The 12,500-nt window shown below is 37.7% G+C and overlaps 2 protein-coding genes across 2 annotated transcripts in view; one reads left to right on the top strand and one right to left on the bottom strand.

Moving 5' to 3' along the window:
- The window catches only part of LOC101575222 (IQCJ-SCHIP1 readthrough transcript protein), an 890,224-nt gene that overhangs the window by 355,493 nt on the left and 522,231 nt on the right, over positions 1 to 12,500 (top strand). The window lies entirely within an intron of this gene.
- On the bottom strand, positions 5,842 to 6,095 carry LOC101574424 (small integral membrane protein 15). The gene has a single exon (XM_004639845.2). It carries the CDS (start codon positions 6,093 to 6,095, stop codon positions 5,871 to 5,873), a length of 225 nt encoding a protein of 74 aa, XP_004639902.1. The 3' UTR covers positions 5,842 to 5,870.

Here is a 12,500-nt window from a genome sequence, read left to right on the forward strand (position 1 = left end):
CAGCACAGTGACAATTATATAATCCACTAACTTTGATCAATCTTACAAACTCTGCAAATGTGTTTGATGAAATTTTATCACATGTAAATTTGTATCACTATAGTCAAGACACAGAGAAGCTCAGTCTCAAGGCTCCCTCATGCTGCCCTTCATAGCCGCGGTAACCTTGTCCCCAAGCCTGACACCCACTAACCTGTTCCCACCCCCATGCTTTTGTTAAGAGGTGAACATTGTAATGGTTGCTTTTACTTTCACATGTAACAGGGAAAATGGTTTTGCGAAACAGGGGCTTCAGAGATACTACTTAGTGTCAGGTAGCTTAGGTATTTTGTGGTGGATTAAGTAGGTCGACTTGTAACACCCAGCTGAACTGAATCAATGGGGCTCTAGGTGTGGAAGGCCCACATGAGGCTTGTGGCCAACAACATAAAAAGAGAACTGGAGGGGAGGATAGTGCACTGTACATTCTTCTGGGGAAGCTGTCAAGCTGGTTCTCCTGATAGGAACTCAGCTGTTCTCATTAACACAGGAGCTCAGGGCCTCACCCGCTGGATAGTTCTTTCAGGGAAGCTGTCCTTACCGTGAGCTTTGCTTCCTGGCTCTGATGTGGAACCGTGAGCCTGCTGGCCCAAATCCTTCATCTCTGCGCTTACACAGACTTTCTAGCTTCCATAACTCACCTTTGGGCTTTTTCAGGGCAGATCCTTGATACAGACTTGCATGAGGCATTGTCGTGGGCTCTGGGCCTTCAACTGAGCTCATGGAGGGCTTCGCCATGGAATCCAGGCCCTCAGATGAATTCTTTGGGTCTCTAGTGCATGAACAGATCTCCTGCACACATGCATTTGACTCTTTGGGTGAATATTATAAAATAATCCTAGAAATCATGTTTCTTATATTAAATCTATTCTCTTGTAAACCCTGACAACAACAGTACTTAATGTTTTGGTCTTTTTTTTTTTAGGAGTCAATTTAAAGAAATGGTGAGTAAATGATAACTCAAGTGGTGCACAGATTTGACAAGAATTACAAAGGTGAAGATAACAGCTACTGTGAGCAGGGTGATAGCAGTGGAAGGGAGGAAGGCCATCTGTTCATCCCTGCTTACCTCTGAAAGCAACACAAGTGTGCCTAAGCAGTGCCAGCAAATATTTGGTTCAAGTTTTCAGGGTTCAGTCATCAATTGTACTAGTTGTCTACTTGTTTGAGCAACCTTGGGGCCTTAATCACAGGAAAACTTCAAAAAAACGCTGGCTGACTGGCTGTAGAACAGAAAATTACTAGGTGGCAAGGCCTGAGCTTTCAAAATTCTCCTTGAAAATAGTTTTGTTTCTCCACTTGTAACTAACACTAAGTAATTATTAAGCTAAAGGAGAAGATAAGGCAGAAATGAGAACACCTGCATGAACTTTTTAAATTATCTTATAAAAAACTTGAAGAATAATTTCCTTGTTCTGTGGAGTTTGCACAAATCTATAAAATTTAATTGGACTTTCACATGCGAGCAAAGGAAAAAGAATCGGGGCTAAAAATATTTGATCCTGTAGGTCTAAAATACTACTTCTGTTTCATTCTTCAAGGATGGTAACAAAGAAAATTCATTGTTGTTTGTTTTGTATTTTTTAGGGAAGTGTCTACAGGGTGTTCAGGGTCTCACTACTAGATCGGACTCGTAGTGATTCGCCTGTTTATAGCCTCTTAAGAGCTGGGATTACAGGTGAGCATCACCACACCCAGTCTCAATTGCGGTCTCAGTGTTCCCTGGAGATGGGTCCAAGTTACTCTTCTTGTAGTAAGAAGAGTAGATTCTCCATAGTAAGTGTGCTTGTCTTCTATCAGGTACACTAGAATTACAATGAGGAATCTGAGCTCAGTTTTGGTCCAGATGAAATGTAACATCAGTCTCATTAAACTTTGGCTTCTATGCTGCTGTACACAAAGTGAGTCTTCAATTCAGTAAGTCTTCATTGGATACTTTGATTTAATTTATAATAGCTTTCACTGGTTTTAACAGTGAATCTAAAAGTTACAAATAGTTTCATTTCCTGGTGAAATGCAAATTGCATTTTATGAAAATTAACTGGGTAACTGGATTCATTTTAAATCTCTATTTGTTTACATTTCCTTACAATAGGAAAGTCCTAAACAATAACAAAACATTGAATGGAAACTTTTGTTACTCACTGACTTACAACACTAAAAGAAAGTCTGTTGTTTTAACTAAATTCACTCCATAATTTCATTACATCCTAAAAAAAAAATTAGTCAGCTCTTACAGAAAATACCCAATGGGAAAGGGCTGATGATAGAGTTAGTGTAATCTTTAATACAAGTTATTCTAATTTTAGCTCCTAATATAAAAGAATGATTTTGTGTTTGAGAATCTTGTTGCATCTTAATTAGAAAACATCATGTTACTATATATCACGGGGCTATATCTGTAATATTTATCACTGCATTAATTCATAGGAATTTCCCCCTGAAAATAATAAGGCGAGGCAATATACATTTTCTTTCAGAAAGATGTGTCTGGAGTTTCTCAATGGTTATTTTGGGAAATAAGAAATCTTCATTTCACGCTCTAAATTATATAAACCAGACTTGTTTAACATTCTTCTTATGGGAACTTTAAAGTCTGTAAAGTGATTATTTTCAAGAAGAAACAATGTGGGTGGAAATGGCTTCATGGTGTTTTAAAATTATCTCCATGAAGAAGTACTAATGATCCCAGAGTAACATTCACTTCCAAACCTGACTGGTGTGGTAAAGGGGAAGGCAACAAGAACTAGTAGGGTTGCCACTAAAAGAAAAAAAAAAAACAAAAACAAACAAACAAAAACAACTTTGTGCATAGTAAGTACAATAGATATTGATAAGAAAGTAACTTGTAGTGTTTGTATCTTCATCTAGGGTTAGAAATGTATTAGGTAGCAAAATGTAAATAAGGCTATATTTATTTCAATGTGAGTATTAAAAGAAAGGACCATGGAAAGAATGGAATCTCTAGGGATGATTTCTTGCCTTGTGTATCCTATTTCGATTCATAAGGATTCATAAAGTTAAGTCAATTGCATCCCAAGAATGGGTTGAACTTTTTTGTGTGTGTTTATTGACAGACAGCATTTTTCTGGGAGGCTAGAAGATCACGATGGTGCCCAATTTATAGGTAAAGGGAGGCTCCTGAGTCACACAGTAGTTCTCTGGAGTTCTACCCTACAGACATAATGAGAATTCTGGCTGCAGAATGGATACACCCAGGTGTTTTCTTCCACACCCAGATGCACCCACATAAGCATGCACACCCCCACCCCTGATACGCTGAAGAAGAAACAGAACAAATTCTCCAAAAGTGCTGAATAATGTAAGAATTTAGTCTCTGGAAATCTGCCAGAGGACACGTGTCAATGATACTCTTCAACACAGTATCTCTCTTGCATTGAACTCCCCAATGCTCTCTCCATGTCAGACAAAACCAAGCAAATGACTACCATAACTAACCAGGACTGAGGACATTTACCTCAGTTATTACTTCACAGGAAGGTGACACTAAGTTATTACTTCACAGGAAGGTGACACTAAGCTCAGATAGCTACAAGATCAGAAATCTGAAAGTCAGTCTTTTCAGATGTATAAAATAGAAACTTGATAAGTATCTAGCACATTTCTAGTACTCAGTATTTATTCCAGATTCAAAATTACATTCTGTGACTCAGAGAAAGAATTCTCCTTTACAAAACCTGATTCCTCCTGGCCTCTCTCTCAGTTACCCCACGCTCACTTTCACCGCATATTTCCCAAAGCCCTGCTACTTCTCATCTTACAGTTGTATTGATGAGGGAAAATTTTACCTGGAAAATTTATTTATTTTATTTTTTGGTAGAACCGGGGGTTGAACTCAGGCCCTTGCACTTGCCAGGGAAGCACTTACTTTACTGAGCCATCTCCCTGGCCCCTTACTTGGAAAATTTAAATTAGGGTTAAATTAGTTGAAGTAGTGAGTTAAATTATTACTTTTTTTACTACTATTTTATGAAGTTTTTTTTAACCTTTGTTTTATTTTAGAAGTCAGGAGGAGTAATATATTTTAAATTTGTTGAGTGGAAACCAGTTCTATTCATAGTAAAAATTCCTCTTAGGTTGAATTTTGTTATGGCTTAGTTCTGTGCTTTACATGAATATACTCTTGCAGGACAGGAAAATCCTCAACATATCTAGCTTAACATGTGCTTTTTGGCTTTCCCAGCTTGCTTTCTCTGTATAATGAAACCATAGTTAACTTCACCATAATTTGGTGAGGACTTCTATTTCGTTTATTTATTTTTTATTTTTTTTTATAAAAAAGTATCAAATTTATTTCATTTTTTTAAATTAGAGCTGTTGGATAATGACTAACTTACAATGTATCACCAGAAGTGCAGTAAACGTTAATAAGCTATCAAATGCTACAGTAAATAAAATTACTGGATCATGCATCTAGAAAAGTCATGTTTAATCGTCAAAAGTTCTGGTTATAGGTAATAATTGAAAAATCTTTTAGACTAGACCTAACTATAGCACATCTTTATTTTAAAATAATTTATCTTGTTCGTGCAATTACTATTATGCCCAACCAAATTTTTCCTACTTTTAGGTCTTTACCACTTAGGCAGTATGGCTTACATGTGAACTCTTTCAAAGCTCCTTAAACAAAAACAGAGTAGTAATCTTCACCTCAACCTGTCTAAACAGAAGTACAGGACATCATTACCATGAAAGTTAAAACAAAGAATGGAACAGAAAATAAGTATTATCTATATAATGAGCAAATTATCTGATAATACATTTTAACTCGGAATATTAACTTGGACACATTAACTGTGGAATATTTCAGTTTTAGCACAAGAAAAAAATGCTTGCAAGGTATTGCAGTGTTTGGCACTTTTACTGCAAGTTTTAAGTCAGCGTTACTCAAAAACTCATCTCTAAGAAAGTGTTTATAAGTACAAAAATTATTACATCTAGTAGACGGTACTACACATAGACAAAACAAGTTTTTTAAAAAATAGGTTTAAAAAAATGCAGAATGTCTTGATGATAACCAGTTGTCTAAAAAGCTAAAATCAGAAATAGATGTACTTGTTAATATTACTTTGCTCTGAAAGTTAGAATGATTCCAGGAAGTAATGATTTAAAAAGAAACATGATTAATATACTGTCTCTTTTAAGCCCAAGCAAACTTTCACTTCAAAGAGGGCAAATTTGACTTTAACATTCTTAAAAGTACAGGACTCTTTTAAACCATTATCGAATTCAAAAAGTCATTTGTTTCTACAGGGTATTTGTATTTTAGAACATAGGTTAAAAAACGGCAAATCACTAAGTGAGTGCCAAAGAATTTGTACTACAGGTTGAATATCCCTTTTCTGAAATGCCTGGAACCAGAAAGGTTTTAGATGTTTTCACATTTTGGAGTATTTGCATATACATAAGACATCCTGAAGCAATCATGTTTCCTATAGCCTGGAAAAATGCTTTTAGTGCCTTTGTATTTTGCTTGAGACCCATCAGAGGTCAGCTGTGGAGTTGTCCACTCGTAGCACCACATCTGTGGGCACAAAGTTTGGGATTCCAGAGTATTCTGGGTTCGGCATCAGGATGCTCCACCAGTATAATCATTACAACTGTATACTAACTGCCAGTGGTCACCAACAAACATCGATACCCAGGCCTAAAAGTTACTAGAGTATCGAGGTCAGATTCCAGAATGATTCTTCTACATGGACAGTAATAACTTCCATAAAGTCCAAAGGAACCTTATGGGGTCCTTCCAAAGCTGTGTAATTTCCCAAATGACTTTTTTTCTTTTTTGCTTGCAGAGCCTGCTCATCCCTTCACTCTCTTTTCAGTCGTTTAGCTTTTGCAATATTTTCTTGACGTTTTTGTTTCTTCTTTTGTTCCTTCTCCCGGGCTTCAATCATCTTGCCCAATTTCCAGGACAAGACCGCACTTGCTAGGAACAGTGGAGTAAGGGCCAAAATAACAGTTGTAAGGAAACCATACGGGTCCTTTGCAGCCCATTCCACTACATATTCCGCCCAAGCCTTGACATCAAACATCTCGGTAGTAGTCCTAAGAAAACTTACGCTTGAGCAGCGACCTCTAACTGTCCCCGGAGCCAGTCAACTTCAGGTGAGCCCTGGCTGACAGCTGTCTTCTTTGGCTTGAAGGCGCGCTCTTCTGAAGTTTACATTCCCTTCTTCCCCCGACAGCGCGGTGGCGCAGGAGCCTCGCGCACCCCTGGCCCCCGGCCCCGGGGGTGTTCAGGGCCGGCCGCGCAGGCCCCCCAGGACACAGCCCCCCGACTTCGCGCCCCGAACCCCGCTCCGCACTCTCTATTTCGTTTAGAGGGAAGAGTTTTGTCTAACTATCTCTGCTATTACTTCTAATCTTTGCTTTTGTTTTTTGCTACTTTTAATCTATCTTGAGTGTAACTCTGGCAAAAATTTATTTTGTTTCTAGGGTCTGAGGTATGCATTTTAATGTGGAAAAAATAGTCTGGGGAAATGTTGAGCTGAACTAGTCCTCATTAGCTAATTAGACAGCCTGACAGTGGACTCAAGTTTCTTAAACCATTAGCACTTTTATAATGTGTCTCAAGGCCTGAAAGAGTTAAGTACAAGAAAAAAGATGGCCAATTTACTCCCAAGAAGTAGTTTAAGCCCTGGGAGAATTTTGACTCATTACAGCTTCTAACTTTCTCTGTCTGAAGGAGCAATTCACATGGAGGCAGACAGACAGAATGCAGCCTTCATTATGGCAGAAGCATGCATCGCGAGCCCCCTTGGCTTGCGCAGGCCACGCAAAAGAGAGCAGTTCTAAATTATACTTCTCACAATGCTTCCTTCCCAAAGAGAACATGGCAGATGAATTCAATTCTTTTAAACTAAATTGAAAAGCTGAAGGAAAATAAATCTGAACAACTACCCTTTCCCATAATTTCATTACATTCCCATTATTTGAATTGGATGAGATCAAATTTAAGATAAAGCACCTTAACACAAATTTGTGGAATGAGTTTTTAAAAGAGAAAGGGAGAGACTTTTTGCAGGATGGAGAGATAGCTTTCCTATAATTGAATATCAATTGTGTTCATAATATTTCACTGTCTAGCTATAGTGAACTTTGTTATGAAAATAAAGCTAAGCAAATCAGAGTCCAGCAGAAAGACTTCTGGAGCATTATAGGTGTCCAAAAGACACAGAAAACACTAAGAGGAGGCCTCTTTTTTTCTAATATTTCAAGGCTTCTGAGTATAATTGAAATTGTAGGATGATGTGTATTTTCATGATGGACAACACAGAATCAGCATGCATGGGTGTGGATAAACACACGCACACACACACACACACACACACACACGACATCAGTCAAGACAGATTTGGGTGAATTTTATCAGCGAGAGGACAGGAACTATTGACCTTTTGAATAGATTGTTTCAGGGGAGAAATTACTGCCTGAGCTATATAATTCAGACATCTATCCAAAGATTCAGAATGGATTCTGATAGGGGATTTCCAAAAACACAAATGTTTCATTCATCTTGTTTTTGGAGTCAGCATATTTATTTCTTTGGAGTTGTTCCCTCTCTGTTACATCAATCTGCATGTAAGTCTCATCAAAAGAGTAAAATAGTACTTATTTATTTACTGAAGCAAGAAACATTTACTAAGTTTGCCAAATACCAGGTCCAACTCTGGATGTCTGATGATAGCATGCATATATAGAATAGAACAACTACTACCTTGGAAACACACCATCCAGCAGGTTATGGGATCTATCAAGCTATGGAATAAAAGTGAGAGTCCTGGAGGGAAGATGTGCAAACTGTCACTGAAGCTCAGGTGGAGGAGCAGTTGCTTCTGCCCCCACAGGGGAAGGGAAAAGCTTCTGCAGAGAGCAGGAGGTGAGAGCAGTATATTCGAACCAAACTTTGCGGAATGGGACATGGCACTGAGGAATGTTCCTGACTAGCAGCAGAAAAAGTTCAAAGGAGCTTACTTTATTGCAAAGCAATAAATCAGCAAAGGTGTTATAGACACAAACACAGAGCCCATAAAGAGAAGGATAAGAAGGAGAGGCAGTCACAGGGTTAGATGAGAAATCTCAGTTGGACATATTTGGCTGCTCCAAGAGTAATGACTAGTTATTTAGCATGCCATATCAGCCTGTAATTGTGCAATCTGTTAAAAATCCTCGAAGCATCCTATAAAAGAGGTGAGAGATAAGTAGCCAGAGCATTCTATGGCTGCACTTACAAGAAGGTCCCTTAGATGTGGAAATAAAAATGCAAACAAGGTATTGAGTTAAAATGCTCATGGAATTTCATGTGGTATTAGAGCTAAATGTCTATATAACTAAGGATTCATCAGTCATTTAAAGGACAAGGCAAAGAAGGACATGATTATATGCTGATAGGTTTCAGAGTCACATAAAATGGTGTGAGAATTCATTTTTCATAAGAGAAGTGAAAATTACTGATCCTTCACATATAACAGAATCTGGTCCTTGCCCTTACTGTCTAATACATCATGTGACCTTTGAGAAAGTCACTTAACTTTAAGTCTGAGTATTTTTTAAATGGAAAAAATACTACCTGCATGCCAACTTGTGTATGATAAGAACTACAAGCTGTTTGATTTAAAGTGTTTGCTAAACTGTAAGATATAAATTAAAAATAAGATAGTATCAGTATAGTCAATATTAACTTTAAAATGTTCAAGGTGGAATTTGTTTGAAAATAAGTAATATGTAATACAAAATTGGAAATAGAGTAGAACAAAAATATAAGGTGAATGAGTCAGGATAGTTAAAGGAGAATAAAAGAAAACTTGTGCTTTTTAAACCTATAATCAAAGAAATGAATGTGGCACAAAGAAAATATCTTCCTGTCAAATAATAAGTCATATAAATCAGGAATAAGCAAGTCTTATAATAGAAAAAAAAGCATAGTCTTATGCAGTTATCATGAATAGCAAGCCTGTTGTAAAAACAAATACCCATAGAGGTATGACTTCTCTGTGCCTCCCTTCTGTGTTAGCTGGCAACCCAGATACAGAGGTGACAGGTCAGGCTGGGCTTAACAAATGATACCTTAGGGCAAACATACTCAAATTTTTCACTGCCAAATAATGCATGAGTGGACAAATGTAAATATCTGGACCCAGAGGATTCCTCCTTGGTTGTTTAAAGATGCTAAATGCAAACATCATAAGGAGCCCAGGGACCATTAAGCTTCTACTTTCTTTCAAATTTACGAGCATATGGTCTTATAGCTTAGATTTCAGCAGAGCATCAGCAGTATCTTGTAAATGGGGAATGTCATTTTAAACAAATTTACACACAGTAGTGTTCACTTTTTTGTTGTGCACAGTTCTGAGAGTCTTAACACATGCACAAATTCTTGCAAACCACTATAGCAAACAGAAAACCGACTGATCCCAACACCCAAATAACACCTTGTATTGACTTTTTTTTATTTTACTGCTTCCTAACCTATATTCCCAGGCAATCACTGGTCTTTTCTCTATGCCAATAAAGTTGTGTTTTCCAAGAAGTCATATAAATGGAATCATTTGATATGTAGTCTTTTGCTGACTTTGATTTTGAGCATGATAAGTTATAAAAATACAGCTAGACCTGAACATCAGAACAAAACTAAGCACCAGTTCAGTTGGTGACAAGTTGAGTTTTAGTGATCTGCTTTCAAGAGGTAAGAAGGGGCACTTCAACCATTCTCAGGACAAGTGTCTCCCATCGATTTTTCCATTGTCCTCACATGACATCTGGGGCCATTGAGGTCTTCATTTTGCTCAGCATGTAAGCATGTATAACATGCCGTGTGCATTCTTGAAACTTGGGACAGAACAGTGAGCAAGGCAGAATAAGCTCCTGTCCTCATACAGTTTATAGGTTAGCTGGTAGACAGCTAATAATTCATGAATATGACAAATAAGTAATTTATATGGTGTGTTGAAAAGTGAGGATAGTATATGCAACAAGAAAAGAATTAGGGTGAAATACAGGAATTCTAGGGGAGGATTGGGTTGCTATATTAATGATTTGCAAAGTACATTTTTAGAAAAGAGGCTATTCTCAGGAGGACATATAGAAAACTAACCTTATCGCCCTCCAACATAAAGTTCAAAGGAAAAGTGAGAACTAGATGAAGATAACTAAAAGGATGAGAGGAGAGGTAGGGAAAAAGCCCAAAGAACATGGCTTGCTGGAAACCAATGAAGGACATATTTCAAGGAAGAGGTAGTGGCCAACTCTGTCAAAGACCAACTGTAAGCAAGGTAACTGAGCGTAAATTATTCTGTCAAATGATGAGGAGGTCTTGATGTCGTTAAAAATAAACCACAATTTTGTTGAAAGGAGGAAGGAAGAAGCTTAATTGGGGTATGTTTAAGACAGATTGGAAGGACAAGAAATAAATACTAGATATAGGCAACTTTTAAGTAAATTTATTCCTGAGCAAACCATAGAACAGAGGACCCATTGACATTGATCTGTCTCTTTCTCTGTGTGGCATTCTGTGTGCTCACTGCTCATCCTCAGCCATCTGTCCTTCATGACTCAGTCCCTCAGAGAAGCCTTTACTCACTGAGCTCAGCCAAATGGGTCACTTTTTACTTTTCAAAATTTACTATGGAACCCATAGAAGTAGGCAAAAAAGCTTACTGGAAAGGTCTCACCAGCCATTCAAAACTATGGCAAAAACAACCCCAATCCAGTTATGAGAGTTGAAAGTGCAACTATAGTGAAAGACGAATTGTTGGCACTTCAGATCCATACCTGCATTTACATGTTGATCAAGAGAAGAATGGGATATGTGAAATAACTGAATCAAGAAAGAGAATATTACAGTCAAGAAACAAGCAAGGCAGCAATACAGGACATACTGACAAATTCAAATGTTTTGTGTACCATAGGTATTTGGTAAACATTTGTTAAATTTATGTACATGTGGCTGGATGAATAGGTGAATGGATAAGTAATTGTTGGAGGGCAGGCAAGACATGTGTCTGATGCACTACTTAAGTAATTTACTTAAGAATTATCTCTCTGGGCAGGGATGTAGCTTAGTGGTACAATTCTTGCTTAGCAAGCACAAGGACCTAGATTAACTCTCAGCCATCTGTTCTTCATGGCTCAGTCCCTCAGAGAAGCCTTTGCTCACTGAGCTCAGCCAAATGGATTATTGTGTATGTTATGGATTACACACACACACACACACACACACACACACACACACGCCTCTGTCTATTTGATACAATATTGCCACAGGGAATGAAGTTGCCCTACTTTTTCAGCTGTCCACGTAACAGTTACCTGCTCACCAATAGCCCTTGAACTCCTAGTCTAACACTTGGTATTGTTCTCACTATTACCACACCTATTTTCTTTCTCCTCTTAGCCATATTTGACCTCCCATTAAAGAGTAAAGATTTTCCCATCATTGCCTCTTCCAGAATCATGGGAATATTTGATACCAGAAGATCAACTAATTCATATGAACTAATTCATAGGCCAAGTAAGTCCATAGTGAACTCATGGCCTGGCTTTGTAGAGGCAAAGGTAAATTTAATATCTTTTGGAGTTTTGCCAGAAGTGAATATGCATTTGTAGAGTTTAAAAATAAATCTGCATTTATGGTTACTTTATTTTGTTGGTATTTTATAGAATTTGTTAGGCCTATAATAATCAAAATTGGCATTCCAACCAGTGTTTATATGATTTATGGTAAGGAAAATTTTGAATTATCAAAACATGATTTATAGACAAATGTGTTAGTTAGAACTCTTCTTTGGTAAATCAGAGTTTGTTTGTATGTTCTTTTCCTTTCCCTTGCCCCTCCCTTTCCTCCACCTCTTCCTCTTTTCTGTGTATCTTTTTTATGACACAGGGCCTTGCTATGTAACCCAGACTAGCCTTGAGCATGCAATGATCCTCCTGCCTCACCCTCCCTAGTGCTGGAACTACAACCATGTACCACCCTGCCCAGCTCTTAGTTTCCTTGTATCTTGTTTGTATATTGTCATCCTAAAATTATCTGGATTTTTGCTTATCTCTCAATTCGGAGACCATATTTCCATTGAGTTCTCAATGTTGGTATACACAGAGAAGACATCTATTCCCCTTTCTTGGGTTTCACAGGTAAACTGAATGATAAACTTGAAATGAGCTGGAGAAGTCTCACTGTCCCTGCACCTTGGCCTGTGCCTTTCTGTGTCCTCCCTCTCAGCCTCACTCCTTTTTTCCTCTCCTCTCTTCCTTCCACTGGAATTTCATATCCATCAGCATTAGCAACTTCTTCCATTCAAAGGAGAAAAAGAGCAACAGAAAAAGAGAGGAAAAGAAGAAAGAAGAGAATAGATGTTTGAATATTTCTGATTTTAATTATCACATTTCTCCCACTTTCACAATGAAATACTTGTCAGTCACTACATATATAGATAGAT

Source organism: Octodon degus, unplaced genomic scaffold, assembly GCF_000260255.1.
Source record: "Octodon degus isolate 3935 unplaced genomic scaffold, OctDeg1.0 scaffold00115, whole genome shotgun sequence".
Classification (NCBI taxonomy): Eukaryota; Metazoa; Chordata; class Mammalia; order Rodentia; family Octodontidae; genus Octodon; species Octodon degus.

Bases quoted from the DNA above. Each gene is read 5' to 3' on its own strand.
- LOC101574424 (XM_004639845.2), bottom strand. From the start codon at position 6,095: ATGTTTGATGTCAAGGCTTGGGCGGAATATGTAGTGGAATGGGCTGCA.